This window comes from Rhinoraja longicauda, chromosome 16 (assembly GCF_053455715.1).
Source record: "Rhinoraja longicauda isolate Sanriku21f chromosome 16, sRhiLon1.1, whole genome shotgun sequence".
Classification (NCBI taxonomy): domain Eukaryota; kingdom Metazoa; phylum Chordata; class Chondrichthyes; order Rajiformes; family Arhynchobatidae; genus Rhinoraja; species Rhinoraja longicauda.
In genome coordinates, this window is record NC_135968.1 from 44,365,955 (window position 1) to 44,384,866 (window position 18,912).

An 18,912-nucleotide genomic window follows, 5' to 3' on the forward strand; every position below is an offset into this window, starting at 1 on the left:
GAGGTGAGTTTAGAGGCAATGAAATTGATTTAGGCAGTGACAACAAATTGTGTCCATGAGCAAGCCATGTTTCTATGAAACATTTAAAGAATGAAATTGTTGTTTAAGAAACTCAGCAACATAAGAAACTGATCCTACATATTAGACACAAAGTGCTGGAGTAACTCAACGAGTCAGGCAGCATATTTCTCTCTGTAATATGTGTAAGACGTGGCTCAACGCGCTGGTCCCCGACGGGGCTGTGGAGCCAACAAACCGCTCACTACATCGTGCTGATAGAACAAAGGACTCTGGTAAGAACAAGGGCAGTGGGCTCTGCATCTACATTAACAATGACTGGTGCACCAACCACACTACAATAGAGAGCTACTGCTCCCCAGACCTGGAGTACTTACTGCTCAAATGTAGGCCATTCTATCTGCCGCGGGAGTTTATGGTGGTCATCATCATGGCCGTATACATTCCCCCACAGGCTAATGCTAACCTAGCACTAGCACAGCTGCACTCGGCCATCAGTAAGCAGCAGGATGCCCACCCCAACGGTGCCTTCATTGTTGCAGGGGACTTCAATCAGGTCGACCTACGAGCCTCGCTCCACAAATTCCATCAGCATGTGCAGTGCCCTACCAGGGGCTCAAACACACTGGATAAGGTGTACACCAATGTAAAGGACGCCTACAGAGCTCTCCCCTGCCCACCCCTGGGACAATCCGATCACCTCTCACTGTTTCTACTGCTCGCATACAAACCCCTCATCCGCAAGACCAAACCCACAATAAAGACGGTCAAAATATAATAATAATAATAATAATAATCCATTTATTTTATATAGCGCCTTATCACATGCTCAAAGCGCTTTACAAAAACAATTAACATAGAAACAAACAGACAAACTATCCTGACGGAAAAGCGGCTAATACTCAACGCCAGCGTCCTCTCACGTCAGGGTCCGGCAGTAGACATTAAAAAGCACAAGACACACAAATATAATTTTTTACACAAAACAGCCATCATAGTGATTGCTCTAGGCATACCCTCACTGTGATGGAAGGCAAAGTCTTATCTCCTCCTCATTCTTCTCCCGTGGTGCCACGAGGTGATCGAGGCTCCCAACTTTTTGAAGCCCCCACCGGGCGATGGAAAGTCCCAGGGCCGAGCCGAGCAGGCCGATGAAAGTCCTGAGCCCCCACTGGGCGATGGAAAGTCCCAGGGCCGAGCCGAGCAGGCCGATGAAAGTCCTGAGCCCCCACCGGGAGATGCAAAGTCCCAGGGCCGAGCCGAGCAGGCCGATGAAAGTCCTGAGCCCCCACCGGGCGATGGAAAGTGCTGCGGCCGAGCCACGCAGGGTGATGAAGGGCCTGCGAGCGGGTCGATCGTACCTCGAGCTTCGGGGCGGTCGAAGCTGCTACGGCTGGAGCTCCCAAAAGCCGGCCGCCAGCCAGGGACCTGCGAGCTCCCGATGTTGCGGTCTGCAGGGCCCACGGCCGAAGCCTCCGAGATGGTAAGTCCAGGCCCTGCGACCAGAGTCTTTGAGGTCGATCCCAGCTGGAGGCCGCCGACTCCACGATGTTAGGCCGTAGCGCGAACGGAGATACGACACGGTAAAGGTCGCATCTCCGTTGAGGAGGAGATTTGAAAAAAAGGTTTCCCCCAACCCCCCCACCACCCCCCTACATACACAGAATTAAAAATAAAACAAAACGTACATTTAACAACGACAATGACAAAAAAACAACAAAAAAACGGAGACTGCCGGTGAGCCGCAGCTGCAGAACACAGCCACGCCCCCCTATATGGCCCGAGGATGCCACCCTACAACTCCAGGACTGCTTTGATCGCACCGACTGGGACCTGTTTGCACAACAGGCCACCTACGGTTCAGAGGTAGACTTGGAGGAATACGCATCCACTGTGCTCTCCTACATCAACTGCTGTGTGGAGAATGTCACGGAGGACAAGGAGATAAAGATGTTCCCAAACCGGAAACCCTGGATGAACAAGGAGGTACAGAACCTGCTGAGGGCACGCAACAATGCCATTAAATCTGGTGACACTTCAGCATACAGTGTTGCCAGATCACACCTGAGCAAAGGTATTAAAAGGGCCAAAGACACCCATAGGCAACGGGTGGAAGACCACTTCAACACCACGGACACCAGAAGCATGTGGCAGGGTGTCAGGGACATCACTGGCTACAAGAGCAGCCCTGCCTACCCCCACAGCGATATGGCACTGACCAACGAGCTTAACACCTTCTTTGCCCGCTTTGAAACTGGCAAAACCACCTTGAGTGAAAGAACCCCAGCCAAGGCGGTGGGACAGGTCTTGCAACTGAGCTCACAGGAGGTACAACGCGCTCTGCAAAGGGTCAACCCACGCAAGGCTGCAGGACCGGATGGAGTTCAAGGAAGGGTACTGAAGGACTGTGCTGAACAGCTGGCTGAGGTATTCACCAGGATCTTTAACCTGTCATTATCTCTGGCTACGGTCCCCAAGTGCCTGAAGTCGGCTATCATAGTTCCGGTGCCGAAAAAAGCAAAGATCTCCAACCTGAACGACTACCGCCCGGTTACCCTAACGCCGATAGTCATGAAGTGCTTTGAGAGGCTGGTCCTCTCACACATCAAATCCAGCATCCCTGACTCACTGGACCCACATCAATTTGCATACAGGGCAAATAGATCCACAGAGGACGCCATCTCTCTGGCTCTTCACACTGTCCTGACTCACCTAGAGAGACAGGGCACGTACGTGAGGATGCTATTCATAGACTATAGCTCCGCCTTCAACACGGTCATCCCCACCAAGCTCATCACCAAACTCCACCAGCTAGGCCTCAGCTCGTCATTATGTGACTGGATCCTGGACTTCCTGCTGGAACGACCGCAGGCAGTGAGAATGGGCCCGCACCTGTCCTCCACTATCACCCTGAGTACCGGCACACCACAGGGCTATGTTCTGAGCCCCATGCTCTACTCCCTCTTCACACACGACTGTGTTCCTGCATTCGACACCAACACCATTGTCGAGTTTGCAGATGACACAACGGTGATCGGGCTGATCACCAACGGGGATGAAACAAACTATAGAGCGGAGGTGCAGAACCTGGCGGACTGGTGCTCGGATAACAACCTGTCCCTAAATACCACCAAGACCAAGGAGCTGATCATCAACTTCCGTAGGTCACATAACGGGGAATATGCCCCGATCTCTATCAACGGGGACAGTGTGGAGAGAGTGTCCAGCTTCAAGTTTCTGGGCACTCACATTTCGGAGGACCCAACATGGTCCAATAACACTGCTGCGCTGGTCAAGAAGCCACAACAAAGACTGTTCTACTTAAGAACACTGAAAAAGTCTGGTCTACCCCAACAGCTGCTGACGACCTTCTACCGCTGCACCATAGAGAGCATCCTAACGCATGGCATCCCTGTGTGGTACCTCAGCTGCACGGGGGCAGAAAGGAAAGCTCTACAGCGGGTAGTCCATAGAGCTCAGAGGGCCATCGGAACACAGCTACCAGACTTGGAGGGCATCTACAACACACGATGCCTCAGAAAAGCCACCAGCATCCACAAAGACTCTTCACACCCTTGCAACAGTCTGTTCGAACTCCTTCCATCGGGCAGACGATACAAGGCCTTCTATGCCCGCACCTCCAGACTCAGGAACAGCTTCATCCCCAGGGCCATAGCTGCTATGAACCGGTCCTGCTGAGCCGGATGGCCACAACGCATAGATCAACTTGCACTTTACCCTGTCCAAAACTGTTTCGTTTCGTTGGGTTGCTGCTGTCTAAATTACCTAAATTATTGCATCGTATGGGAGGCGCATTCCCAATCTCGTTGTACCCCTGGGTACAATGACAATAAAGATATATTGTATTGTATTGTATTGTAATCTCAGATAATTTACTAAAGTTGTGATGTTTCTTTCTCAAGGGATTTTGGTTTGGTTTCTTGAAAATGAAAAAGGTTATCTTATTGATTACACTTTCTTGTAGACTTTCGAAGAGATCCCCCTCCCCCACTCACAATCAACAACACCATAGTCACATCTGTGGAGTCATTTAAGTTCCTTGGAACCATCGTCTCCAGGGACCTTAAATGGGGGGCCACCATCGACTCCACAGTCAAAAAGGCCCAAAAGAGGATGTACTTCCTGCAGCAACTGAAGAAACACATTCTGCCACAGGCAATGATGGTCCAATTCTATACTGCTATCATCGAGTCCGTCCTCACCTTCTCCATCATGGTCTGGTTTGCCTCAGCCACCAAGCACGACAGCCGGAGGCTGCAACGGATCGTTCGCACAGCTGAGAAGGTTGTTGGCTGCAACCTTCCCCCCACTGCAAGGGCCAGGAAGCGGGCGGGCAAGATCATCTCTGACCCCTCTCACCCAGGCCACAAACTCTTTGAAGCACTTCCCTCTGGAAGGCGACTCCGGATTGTCAAAGCAGCCAGACATAAAAACAGCTTTTTTTCCCACGAGTGATAGTTCTACTCAATAACCAAAGTCTGTAGTCCCTTTTTGGCTCTGGTTTATTTTCACCCACATGTTTAGACCATAACGGTGTATCCTTATTGTTTTGATGTGTTTATGCTTTATTCTTAATTGTTAACTATGTTTGTGATGTCATTTGTGAGCGGAGCACCAAGGCACATTCCTTGTATGTGCATACTTGGCCAATAAACTTATTCATTCATTCATTCAAATCTCTCCTGAGGGCCTGTCAACCCTCCGTGCAACCCTCCCCAACTGATGACAATCACCCACTCCATCCTCCTCAATCTCCCTTAAAACTCCCCCCGAACCGGGGGAGGGCGAGGGGGGGAGAAGAAAGGGGAGAGGGAGCCACTCACTGCGGCCCCGGTGCGACCATCGCGGCAGCCAGCAGGAGAGCTCTCCTCAACCCCCCCCCCCCTTCATTGGCCGCCACTCCCATCTCTCGGCGGATCCCACTCCGAGCGGCAAACCTCCCCCAACTGCGCACGCGCGGATGCGGCAGCCATCTTATGTAAGTATTAGATCAACGGGCCCCAACTGCGCATGCGTGGACCCGTAGGGTTCGCATTGTGACGTCAAACACGGAGGTAGCCAATCAGAATGCGCCGGACCCCAAATGGGCGGAGGTGGTAGAGCCAATCAAATTAATTGAAGTTTAAAAGTATTTTTTTTAAGTTTAAAAAGTGAAATAAAGAAAATATATAACAACCATTTGAACCGCAGGCCAATGGTGAGTAAGGTGGGGCTAAAATTGTTGCGTTTTTGGGTGCCGGTTTGGCTGTATTTCGGGTACGTCTAAGGCCCCCCTCGGTCATGGCTGACCATGGGTGATGCATCCTGGGTGTTGGCTGCTTGCTCCAAACCTCGGCTAGAGCAGCGTCGATGTGTGGTCGGATGAAAGCCTGGGTGATGTGATATGAAGGACAGGCTGTTGCCCATGCAGCACGTCCCCCCTCTCCACGTCGCTGATCGATCCAAAGGAACAGCAGAGCCGTTACAGTTTGGCACCAGCGCCTTGGCAGGAGCTGCCAGAACAAGGTTGTAAACAACGACGAACTGCCTTAGGAACACCAGATTTTTCTTGAGGTTTACTCCTGGAGCCTTTTCCATGACTGGATATAGCCACAAAGCAGTGGAGGTTTTAGATCAGAGTTTTCCCTCTCCTAGATGGACTGCCTTCCCAGGCTGACGAGCCTCATCTAGCCGAGACTCATGGGGGAGGGAGCGTCTACCTTCCAGTCTATAGCACCTGCCCACTGCAGCCTTCATCCGCCTTCCCAGCCGTTGTGACACTGCACTAAAGTCAGCCATCATCCTCTGCCTGTTTTACCATTGAGGTCTTAATTGGATTGCTCTTTGTTAGGGACCTCCCCCTCGACCATACCGCTATGGGTGACCCTACCAGGAGCATAGCTCCAGACGGCATCGCACTCAGGACCACACAAGCTTCTCCACCACGACAAGGTGACAATCCACGGAAACGTGTGGACAAACAAACAAGATGAGAGTTTTATTAAAATATATAGATAATTAAGATCAATAGGTTCTTGATTTGTAAGAGCATCAAAGATTACAGGGAGAAAGCAAGAGAATGGGGTTGAGAGAAAAAATAGACCAGCCACAATCGAATGGTTGAGTAGACTCAATGGGTTGAATGACCTAATTCTGCTCCCACGTCTTATGATCTAAAGTTAGGGTTAAGCAAGGTAATGAATTGTAGAAGCAGAGATATCTTCTGAGGTTGCAGAACTGAACATGAGAAAAGTTGGGAGAAACAAGGTCATGTAACAATATTACAGATGATGTCTTAATGATGAGAATGCATGGACAGAAGCCAATCACAGATGCTGCCATAACACTAGGACTAGTCTCAGTTAACCTTTCACAGTTGCCAAAAAGGGGACACTTTGTGTGGGGAGCAAGGGCAATAACTTCAACATTTACAACATTCAACTGCAGAGAACATCTGCTCAACAGAAGGCAGGTAAATTAGATAAGATGGAAGAGCAGCAGACCAATTGTCATCAAAATGCAGGCAATTTCCTCTGCAATGTGCGATTAATCAATTTACAACATTTGTTTCTAACTGTCATGCAAACTATTGTTTTCTTTGCAGCGACAGAAGAGCCATTGGGATGCAAATAATTGAGGCCTGCTTGATGCAAGATCACATTACTTCTTCAATGTTGTGAATAAACAGTATTGATCATTTGTAAAGCAAAACATGGCTGGTGTTGGAAAACAAATAAAACCCAAAAATGCTTAAGGAACATAGCATTACACGAGTTCAAGTCATAGGAGCAGAATTAGGCTCTTCGCCCCATCAAGACTACTCCGTCATTTAATCATGGCTGATCTATCTTTTCCTCTCATCCCCATTCTCTTACATTCGCCCATAACTTTTGACACCTTTGCTAATTAAGGATATGTCATTCTACACTTTAAAAATACAAAAATGACTTGGTCATTTGAGTATCTATAGCATTTTTTTTAAATCAAGCTTTTAATTACAGATTAAAATAAAGCATTCATAGTTATTTAGTACCTACTTAATGTACTATTTACCAGATAACTTGCTGAGATGGTGACTAAATGAGCTTTGTTCAAAAGTAATAATTGCTCATACCAATTATCTGAATTTTCCTGCGAGCTAGGATATGACTTGGAAGCAACCGATGCAGTAAAATACATTCAAAGCCTATTTTCAGAATTTAAATGAAAAATATTAGTTGCTGTACCACACATGGCCCACATGTATTTCAACCCTTTTTGCAGAACACAAGGCAACAGAGTGATGCAGCTGGTCGAGCTGCTGCCTCAGTGCCAGAAACTCAGTTGACCTCAGTTGCTCTATGTGTGGAGTTTACAGGCTCTCTCCATGTCTGCATATGATTCCTCCGGGCACTCGTTTCCTCCCACATCTTGAAAACGTGTAGGTTTGTACGCAATTGGCTTCAGTAAATTGTCTGGCATGTAGGAAGTGTGAACAGGTGATTAATGGTTGGCATGGACTTGGTGGGCTGAAGGGTCTGTTTCCATGCTGCAACTTTCAATTAATTAATTAAACACTTAGATAAGGAAGTTAAGAAAGCATACAAGATATTGGGCTTCATTAGACAGGGTAATGAACAGAAGCGCAATGAGATTATGATCCAACTTTATAAATCTGAGCTGCACACAGTTCAGGTGACCACAATACAAGGGTACAAGTGTGCTGGAGAGGAGGGTGCAGAGGAGATTCACCTGCATGTTGCCTGGAGTGGAGCATTACATTCATGAGAGAAACTGGAGTGGTGGAGTCCGATTTCCCTGGAGCAATGGAAGTTAAGAGTGGACATTGAGGTATATAAGATAGTAGATAGATTGCAGATATTTCCCCATATCCAAGGTAGAAAAAACTAGAGGACACAGATTTAGAATATGGAGCAAGAGACTTAGAGGGGATCCGAGCAGGTCCTTTTTCACCCAGACAGTGGCATGCACCTATAATGTACAGTATCTTCTATCCTTGGATAACATCTCGTACATTTATGGCATCATACAATTGCACAATTTGGTTCAAATTGTGTTTTAGAAACATACAAAAATAGGTGCAGGAGCAGGCCATTCGGCCCTTCGAGCCAGCCATTCAATATGATCATGGCCGATCATCTAAAATCAGTACCTCGTTCTTGCTTTTCCCTATATCCCTTGATTCCTTTAGCCCCAAGAGCTAAATCTAACTCTCCCTTAAACATCCAGTGAATTGGCCTCCACTGCCTTCTGTGGCAGAGAATTCCACAAATTCCAACTCTCTGGGTGAAGAAGTTTTTCCCCATCTCAGTCCTAAATGGCCTATACCTTATTCTTAAACTGTGACCCCTGGTTCTGGACTCCCCCAACATTGGGAACATTTTTCCTACATCTAGCCTGTCCAATCCTTTAAGAATTATAAATGTTTCTATAAGATCCCCTCTCATCCTCCCAAATTCCAGTGAATGCAACCCATTCTTTCATCATATGTCAGTCCTGATGTACAAGCACACCCAGGTCTCGCTGCACCTCCCCTTTTCCTAATCTGATACCATTCAGATAATAATCTGCCTTCTTGTTTTTGCCACCAAAGTGGATAACCTCACATATATTCATATTATACTGCATCTGCCATGCATCTGCCGACTCACCCAACCTATCCAAATCACCCTGCAGCCTCATAGCATCCTCCTCGCAGCTCACACTGCCACCCAGAGTTGTGTCGAACTTAGAGATGTTACATTTAATTCCTTCGTCTAAATCATTAATACATATCATGAATAACCATGGTCCCAGCACTGAGCCTTGCAGCACCCCATTAGTCACCGCCTGCCATTCTGAAAAGGATCCGTTAATTCCTACTCTTTGCTTCCTGTCTGCCAACCAGTTCTCTATCCATGTCAATACCCTACCCCCAATACCTTGTGCTCTATTTTTTGCACACTGATCTCTTGTGTGGGACCTTGTCAAAGGCTTTTTGAAAGTCCAGATATGTTTTCCAGGCAAGTTAATTCATTGGGAGGATTATACTAAATACTGACCTGTTCCAAAAGAATTAAATCGATGTTCTGGGTTGCCTGTAGATTTCTCCAATTGGAACAGTCTCCAGGCATCATTCATTAGATTTTTCTCATGCTCTGAGTCAACAGCATTGACTTCTCGGTCTTTACAGCTGGCATCAAATAAAGGGCAGAGGAAAAATTGTGCAAACCTAAATTTAAAAAAAGGTCATAACTTCAAATGCATTAGAAAATTAAAAATCACACCAGAAATCAATTTCCAAATATACTTTACAGTTTGCCAACCATTAAATGAAATGAATTGAATACATTTTATTCGACAACTATATATACGTACAAGGAATTTGCCGTGGTGCTTTGTTCGCAAGTAACAACACGATATACAGTAGACAATGAAAAATAAAATATTATAATTGAAACATGAAGAATGTGAAATGTACTATGTGTTATCTGGTTCTTCCTCCAAATTGGAACACTGTTTAATCAAGCAACAAGTGGGCAAACTGGCACTCCTTTCAATTCGTTCAATTTGCATAAAATCACTTCACGTCTCCCTTGGACTAAAGTTAGAATGAGTGTATACATAATACATGGTGAAACCAACTCCAAATTTATAAAATGATCTCCATTTTGCAAGCTGTCCTGTACTGAAAAAGGATCACCTCTTAATTAGCACCTTGTAGAATCCAAAAGCCTGGGACAAAATACATTGGACAAAAAACCTTAAATTATTAATAAACTATTATTTACCGATTAAGTGCACCCTCCAAATGCTCATTTGATACATCAAAATAATAATTGGTATTTTCTCCACTAGTGAATGCATTTGAGCTCCCAGCATGTTCACTCAGAAATTGATTGTATTCATTCTCCTTTGGATACTTTTCTGTTCCCAAGAAAAGCATATGTTCACAGAAATGGGCCAGGCCTGGTATCTCTTTAGGATCTGCCAAAGAACCTGCAAGGTAAGTGAAAAAGTACATTTTTACATACTTCTGCAATTTCTGGACAATCCTGATCAATTTTCCCTTCCACTATTAAAAATGATATGATGATTTATTGTTTTCCAAATAAGCATACAAGAAAAATGCATATGGAATGACACTTCTAGATTATAAACTGCTGCCACTTAAAAATATTACGAGTTTCAAAAATGCTAGAACACAAACTACTGATCTGCAGGAAGTTTGTTGCACAAACAATTCAGCTATTTATTTTTTGTTCAGTCAAGAGTTAAGTGTCTTATGGTCATATATCTCAGATAGAACAACAAAATTCTTACTTGTAGCAGCACAGAATATGTAAACATAGTACATTGTAAACAAGATAATAAACGAGAGAAAAAGTTCTGTGCGTACATGTGTGTATATACACACACACATATGTACATAACTGAACTTTCTCTCTCGTTTATTATATTGTTTACAGTGTACTATGTTTACGTATTCTGTTGTGCTGCTACAAATAAGAATTTCATTGTTCTAGCTGGGATATATATATATATATATATATATATATATATAAATAGTGCAATAATAGTCTATGTAGTACAGAGCCTATTTGATGATTAGTGTTTAATAGCCAAATTGCTGTAGGGATGAAGCTGTTCTTGAACCTGGACATTCAGGCTCCTGTACCTTCTTCCTGATGGCAGGGGTGAAATAAGTGTGCGGCCAGGGTGATGTGGGTCTCTGATTATGCTGGCTGCCTTTTTGAGGTAGCGATTCCGGTAAATTCCTTTGATGATGGACTGGGCAGTATTCACAACCTTTTAGTCTTCTTTGCTCCTGGGCGTTCAAGTTGCCAAAAACAGGCTATGATGCAACCATTCAATGTGCTCTTTACTGTACACCTGTAGAGGTTCCAGAGAATCCTCTCTGACATACCAAATCTCCATAATCTCAGGGGTGAGGTGTTGATGTGTTGTCTTTATAATTGCATCAGTGCGCTGGATCCAGGAAAGATCTTTGGAAATTTGCACACCCAGGAATATGAAGTTTTTGATATAAACAGGATTGTGGGTTCCTCTTCCAAAAATTCTTCTTCTTCCAAAGTCCACAATCAGTTCATTGGTCTTACTGATATTGAGAGCCAGGTTGTTGTGCTGGCACCATTTGGTCAGTCGATCGATCTTACTTCTATACTTTGACTCATTACCATCAGTTGCATTCAGTTTGGGGAAAAAAACTGATCAGCCAGTTAATTAAAATCAGTTTGTAATTTTCATTTTGTAATAGATCAATTCAAATCAGATCAATACAAATTCAAACAATGGTATGCTTAATCAATGTTATACGAAATATAATTTCTGCCTACCTACTAAGGCTCCAATCTTCCCAAGACCCTATTTTACTCCCATGAAAAATAACAACAGAATATTCTCCAAAATAATTCATTGTGCCATTTGAAAATGTAGACAGAGATTATCAAAAGTTTTTACCAAACAGCAGACAACGCTATCGCAAATGTCTATTCTGTGGAGATCAAAATACCCTCTGCTCAAAATCTCAACATTGCAAGAAGTAGGAACTCAAATTGGGCACGAGGGAAAAATTCACAATACAAACGTCCTTTGAAGGATAACACACAATTTCACATACATTTCTTGAACATTCATGTGAATGCACATTGATGTTCATATGGAGAATATAAGGTGTCAAAAAGTACCGACAAGGCCCAACTTCTCTGCATTTTCAAGCGAAATGACTTGCTGCCAATACTGGGTCCAATCAAATACAAAACTGATGGTATTTTTGTTGAATAAGAATTTTAAAATACTGGAATTTTTCAATTTGTCGGTCAGACAAAGCCTATAGAGAGAGAAACAGAGCAATGATTTTCATCAGAATCAAATCTGATGAAAAGTTATAAATCTGAAGGAATCATTTTGTTTCTCAGTACAGATGCCGTCCAACTGGCAGAAAATTTCCTGCATTTTCTGTTTGTATTTCAGATAGTCAGCATCTGCAGTTTTTACTTTTCCATTGGAATTTATGCAGCTCTTGTAAAACAAAAGCTATCAGTTTTTCACTGAACCAAATGTTATTAAAAATAAAGGAAGCACAGTAGAGGGAGCAAACAGAAGTTTACTCAGGAGTGAGTTTCTCTGTTTCTTGTTAAGTCGTCGAGACATCATGTGGCATAAATCAGCAGATGACAAATAATTTGCATGGTGCTACCAATTTCAACTGTAAAGCAGCAGATGGCAGAAGTCGTGTTCAGGGGAAGAGAGAAAGGCAAATTAGTAAACCCAGATATAACATATTTGAAAACAGATGAGAGCAGAGGTCAGAAAATTTCATGTATTGAGTATCAGTAAAGATAGCTTCCAGATGCTTTTCAAAGCAAATTCATATGTTTAGGATCGTTATATGTCTTATAACGTGGTTTATATTCTTTTGAACTAACTAACCACTTATGAAAACGCCATTAAAAATAATAATTATATAAAAAAATAAAACCAATTAAAGAACAAAGTTTAGCAAATAATAAAGCAGGATTACCTGCACCCCAGCTGAAATTTCCAGCTTCCCTCATGGAAGATTTTAATTGATTGGTTAGAGTAAGAACAAATAAAAACGTCACACATTGAAGCATGGAAATCCAGCGTGGGCTATCTGGATGGAAATAGAACATGGTCACCAATGGCGGGGTTACAAAAGGTAAGATAGCACAATAGGCCACAAAAATTGAAGTTGTTAACACACAAGATGGTTAAAATGTGAGATGCAACAAATAAATTAATATATTTTATTACAAAATTCAATTTCTTAGATACTGGAAAAATGTAGCCAACATGAAAGAAAAAATGTGACATGATCAGGAAGAGGTGCTGATAACTTCATCAAAGTTTTCTATCTATTTCTTAAATTTACAATTAATTGGATGGCGGCAGGGTGGCCAGGAATTCGTTGAATGCTCAAATGGAACAGACAGAGAGGAATCGTCCAGTAGCAAATTTACAAAGGTATGAAGCACCTCAAACATTTGAAGCTCACTATGATGGAAGATGTAGCACCTAAAATACATTTGGAATCAGATGGAAAACAGAAGTTTCTAATTGTGTAATCCAACGTAAAACTAATGGAAGGGATGATGGAATTCTTGGCAAGGATTCTGAGCTTTTAGTGAAGGCGAAAGATAACAATTTAGGTTTTCACCTTATAGCTACATAGAAACAAAACGATGGCTTAACTAAAACAAAAACATGACAACACATGGGAACAGAGGAACATTAAGATCCATGGAATTACATCCACATCACATACAAGGGTGCTAATTTGATTATCTTTGTTTTCAAACATGCCAAATCAATTACAGATAACAGTAAGATATAGAGTCCAGAACCAGGGGTCACAGTTTAAGATATAGGGGTAGGCCATTTAAGACTGAGATGAGGAAAAGCGTCTTCACCCAGAGAGTTGTGAATCTCTGGAATTCTCTGCAACAGAAGGCAGTGGGGGCCAATTCACTGGATGTATTCAAGAGAGAGTTAGATTTAGCTCTTCGGTCTAAAGGAATCAAAGGATATGGGGAAAAAGCAAGAATGGGGTACTGATTTTAGATGATCAGACATGATCATATTGAATGGTGGCGCTGACTCGATGGGCCGAAAGGCCTACTCCTGCACCTATTTTTCTATGTTTCCATATCAGTTCAATTTGAGAAATATGATGAACTTATATAAAAGTGCATTAGTTTCAACTTGCTCTGAAAATAATGGAAACTCCATTAATAATTCCCATGAAGAATTATTATGAGCAATAGCAATAGTGAACATAAATGCCTATGATCATTAAAAGGAGCATGATTCTATTTGAAGAGTTCATGTTTAACAAAATGGCAAACGTAAAAAGGGAATCATTAATGTTTTAGTTAAAGTTTAGTTCCTTGGTGAACTTTCATACATTGACTATGTGGTCACAATCTACATCTCAAACCTCAGTTAGTTAGAATGGGTGGAAACATTTCCTCCACCCCGATGCTCAACACGAGGTTCCCCTCAGGGTTGTGTGCTCAATCACCTTCTCTGTTCTCTGTACACACATTACTGAGAAGCCAAGTGCAGCACCAAATGTATCCTTAGACTTGCTGACTAAACCACTATTGTCAGTTAGGTCAACATCATTGAGATGAAGTACAGGAAAGAGAACGAGACCTCACTCCTCTTTCATGATCTCTGTTATAGGGGACAGACTATCGACTGTCATCTACTGCAATCCCGCTGATTCCTTTCATTACTCGTCTTCCCACCTTGCCTCTTGCTGGGACGTCATCCCTTACTCTGGGGTGGGAGCTGCTCTATGTCCTCGTCGTCCACCCTGGGTAGTACTACGGAACTGGCAAAATTTGCAGCAAAGCGGAAACTACAGGACTCTGAAGCACCAATTGCCACTTTTGATTGTTGTAGATGACATACGAGAGAAGAAGCTCCCTTACTCTCAGTTTTTCCATCTCTGCCACATCTGGATGTTGAAGCAGTGTAAGTTAAGGGTGTGGAAGCTTTGGAAAGGACACAGGTGGTTTACCAGAATGATGCCTGGATGAGGGGATATTAGCTACACGAAGAAGTTGAACAGACTTGGATTCTTTTTTTCTGGAACATCGGAGGTTGCGGAGAGACCCGATATACAAAATGATAAGAGGCATAGATAGGAGAGACAGTCAGAAGCATTTTCCAGGATGGAAAAATCTAACACTAGAGAGCATAGCTTTAAGGTGAGAGGGGCAGCCCTGTAACCAAAGGATATGGAACACCTATCCCAACACCTCCTCTCACCAATTTGCTTCGTTTGTGTGTTAGACGACATTCTGCCATCGCTTTGCCACAGCCAGTGCCACATCTGTGCCTCTCCGCTACAAGTCAGTAGGGCCATTGTCTGTACTTCTCCACAGTTGCATTTATCAGAGTCCGAGAAGCCCCACTTCTTCAGGTTGAGTCCGCAACGTCCCACTCCAGTGCGGAGGCAGTTTAGGGCTTTCCAGGTAGTATAAGACAGGTGGTGTCCTGGTGCCATCTGTTGTTTGGTTTTGGTACCTGGCACGGTTGGCTCTAGTTCCAGGAAGCTGTTCCGACTCTTCAAGCGTTTCTTGGCACGTTGGTGATTTGTGCAAGGGGTGACGGGGGTCTGTGTCCGCATTGAAGCGTTCTACCGCAGCTGCCCGATCACGTCTTGGAGATGGTTCGTCGATGCCAGCCAGCTCGTATAGATGTTCAACCTTTGTCGGCTTCAGGCATCCTGTGATTTTCCTGCAGTCAGTATTCAATCCAGAGTGCACCTTGCGTGCGTGTTTAGAGCGGCTCCAGACGGGGCTTGCATATTCTGCCACTGAGAAACAGAGCGCAGGGGCTGCAGTGCGGATTATTGTTGGGTCACTTCCAAACGAGCTGTTTGCCACTTTTTCGATGACATTATTCCCGGTGTTGACCTTTGCCTTGGTTTTCTCAACATGTTGGCGATATGATAGCATGCGATCGAGGACCACACCTAGTTACTTTGGGGCTTTCACCAATCATACTCTAACACCTCCATTCAAGAAACACAACATTACTTCCAGGTGAGACAGAAGTTAATTTGTATCTCTTCCAACATTGACTATTGCATTTGGTGCTCCCTATGTGGTCTTCTATACATCGCCAAGACCAAGTATAGAATATGCAACTATTTCACGGAACCCTTGTGTTCTCTCAGCCAAGGCTTGCTGGAACTATTGGCTACTAACCATTTTAACTCACTTTAAACATAGAACAGTACAGAATAGGAACAGGACCTTTGGTGCACAATATCTCTACCGAACAGGATGCCGTTAAATTGATTTCCTCTACCTGTCTGTGACCCATATCCCGCAATTCCCTGCTTTTCCATGTTTCTATCTAAAAGCCTCTTAAACATCCCAAACTTATCTGCTTCCATCAGCACCTTATGCAGTATGTTACAGTAACCTACAATACTGTTAAAAAAACTTGCTCTGCACATCTCCTTTAGTTTTTGAGATACACGATGGAAATGGGCCACTTGGACCACTGCATCCATGACAATCATCGATCAGCCGTTCTTACTAGTGCCATGTGATCCCACTTTCTCATTCACTCCCTGCACACTAGGGGCAATTTACAAAGGCCAATTAACCTATAAACTGTACGTCTTTCGGATATGGGAGGAAACTGGAGCATCCAGTGGAAATCCACATAGTCACAGGGAGAACATGCACACAGTGCCCTCCATAATGTTTGGGACAGAGACCCATCATTTATTTATTTGCCTCTGTATTCCACAATTTGAGATTTATAATACAAAAAAAATCACATGTGGTTAAAGTGCACATTGTCAGATTTTAACAAAGGCCATTTTTATACATTTTGATTTCACCATGTAGAAATTACAGCAGTGTTTATACATAGTCCCCCCCCCCCCCCATTTCAGGGCACCATAATTTTGGGACATAACAATGTCATGTAAATGAAAGTAGTCATGTTTAGTATTTTGTTGCATATCCTTTGCATGCAATGACTGCTTGAAGTCTGCGATTCAAGGACATCACCAGTTGCTGGGTGTCTTCTCTGGTGATGCTCTGCCAGGCCTGCATTGCAGCCATCTTTGGCTTATGCTTGTTTTGGGAGCTAGTCCCGCTCAGTTTTCCCTTCAGCATATAAAAGGCATGCTCAATTGGGTTGAGATAGGGTGATTGACTTGGCCACTCACAAATTGACCATTTTTTAGCTTTAAAAAACTATTTTGTTGCTTTAGCAGTATGTTTGGGATCATTTGGGAAAAAAATGCAGATGCTGGTTTAAATCGAAGGCAGACACAAAATGCTGGAGTAACTCAGGCAGCATCTCAGGAGAGAAGGGATGGGCGATGTTTCGGGTCGAGACCCTTCTTCAGACTGAATTCAGGGGAGGGGGCGGGACAAAGATGGATGTAGTTGGAGACAGGAAGACTAGAGGGAGAACTCGGAAGGGGGAGGGGAAAGAGAGGGGAAGCAAGGACTACCTGAAGTGGGAGAAGTCAATGTTCAAACTGCTGGGATGTAAACTGCCCCAGCGAAATATGAGGTGCTGTTCCTCCAATTTGCACTGGGCTTCACTCTGACGATGGGGGAGGTCCAGGACAGAAAGGTCAGATTGGGAATGGGAGGAGGAGTTGAAGTGCTGAGCCACTAGGAGATCAGGTTGGTTGAGACGGACAGAGCGGAGGTGTTCAGCGAAACGATCGCCGAGCCTGTGCTTGGTCTCGCCGATGTAGAGAAGTTGACATCTGGAACAGCAGATACAATACATGAGGTTGGAGGACATGCAGGTGAACCTCTGCCTCACCTGGAAAGACTGTTTGGGTCCTTGGATGGAGTCGAGGGGAGAGGTAAAGGGACAGGTGTTGCATCTCCTGCAGTTGCTGGGGAAAGTACCTGGGGAGGGGGCGGTTTGGGTGGTCCATGCAAGGTCCACTCGCCTCTTCCCACCCAAACCGCCACTGTGCCAGGGCAACAACCCAGCCTTTAATATCCGCAAATTGGATTTTGACCCATAGAAGCGAGGAGAACAAACATGTCCTCATCAACAGAGCTGCTGTAGCTTCAAGTTCCTAGGTATCTATATCACAAGCAACCTAACCTGATCCCTTCACACCGATGTTGTGATCAAGAAAGCACATCTCAGAGTATTACTTTCTGAGGCACCCGAGAAGATTCTGCATATCCCCAAGGATTCTCTCAGACTATTACAAATGCGGTATAAACAGTATTCTGATGGCAGTCATCTTAAGCTGATATGGCAACTGCTCTGCTCCTTACCACCTGAACCTGCAGAGAAAGGTAAACATAACCCAGTTAATCAAGGCTTATCATTTCCTTCCAACTAATCCATCTTCAGTGTGTTGCATCGGGAAGACTGGAAGTATCATCAAGGATGCCTTTTCCTTTTTACCATGCTACCTTCCAGAAGATAAAAGGGTAATCCAAAACATTCAGACTTAAGAACAGCATTTCCCCCCCCCCACTATTATTAACTCCTGAGCCAATTATCCCAGTCACACCCCCTTCCTGGCAGTGCTAAAACATGCTCTTGCTCTGATCTCTACCTCATTCAGTTATCGCACGTTAATATTTGTTTTATACCACAATCTGCTCCATTCTGCTGCTTTGAACTCAGTTACATTTATCATTACTGTATGTACATTGTTTACTCTGTGAGCTTCACGTGAACGAGGAATTTAATTGCACCTGGTGAATATGACAATAAACTAATCTGAAGCTGAATCAGAATATAAAACTCTTAATACCAGTATGAACATCCAAAGCTGCAGAGGACTTGTCAGTTGTGGGATCATGAACAAGTAATACACGGATGCCATTGGTGAGTTCCAATCCACGATATTCACGTTTATCCTCTGGTGATTTCACAACATTGGTCACTATTCTCTTGATTGCAGGGTTAGTCATTCTCAGATTTCTTGTTGGCTGTAGGCTGCAAACAGGAAACAATTCATTACAAATATTGAATTACTATATTTTTACTGCAGAAATAGTACTGGCAGAAAGCCAAAATGTATAAATTACGAATAGCATCTCACATTGAAAGTGCATTCACCTACAGAGAGTTTATTTGATACATTCACTCGAGGACAATTTACATTTAATTCTAAGTATTTTTCATTCTATGATAACTTTCCTGAAATAACGAACCTGGGAAATATCAATTAATACATTGCTGCAATAATGAAGGATCGTAGTCAACCAAGAATTATTCACAAACTGTCTAGCATTTTACAAGTTTTAGGTAGGAAGGAATACAATCAGACAGCATGCTCCAAAATATCTAATTCATCGAGTTTTTGAAAGCAACATGCAACTAAGTTCTACAAATTTCAAAGTCCTA

At 43.7% G+C, this 18,912-nt stretch overlaps 1 protein-coding gene across 3 annotated transcripts in view; it reads right to left on the bottom strand.

The window, feature by feature from the left end:
• Positions 1 to 18,912, bottom strand: part of ide (insulin-degrading enzyme) — a 95,264-nt gene that overhangs the window by 70,382 nt on the left and 5,970 nt on the right. For all 3 annotated transcript variants that reach the window (XM_078413721.1, XM_078413719.1, XM_078413720.1), the window contains exons 2-4: positions 18,317 to 18,501; positions 9,789 to 9,996; positions 9,060 to 9,229 (exon numbers count right to left, since the gene is read on the bottom strand). In XM_078413721.1, coding sequence (XP_078269847.1) covers positions 9,060 to 9,229; positions 9,789 to 9,996; positions 18,317 to 18,476 — 538 coding nt within the window. In that variant the 5' untranslated portion in view covers positions 18,477 to 18,501. The remainder of the gene's footprint in view (positions 1 to 9,059; positions 9,230 to 9,788; positions 9,997 to 18,316; positions 18,502 to 18,912) is intronic.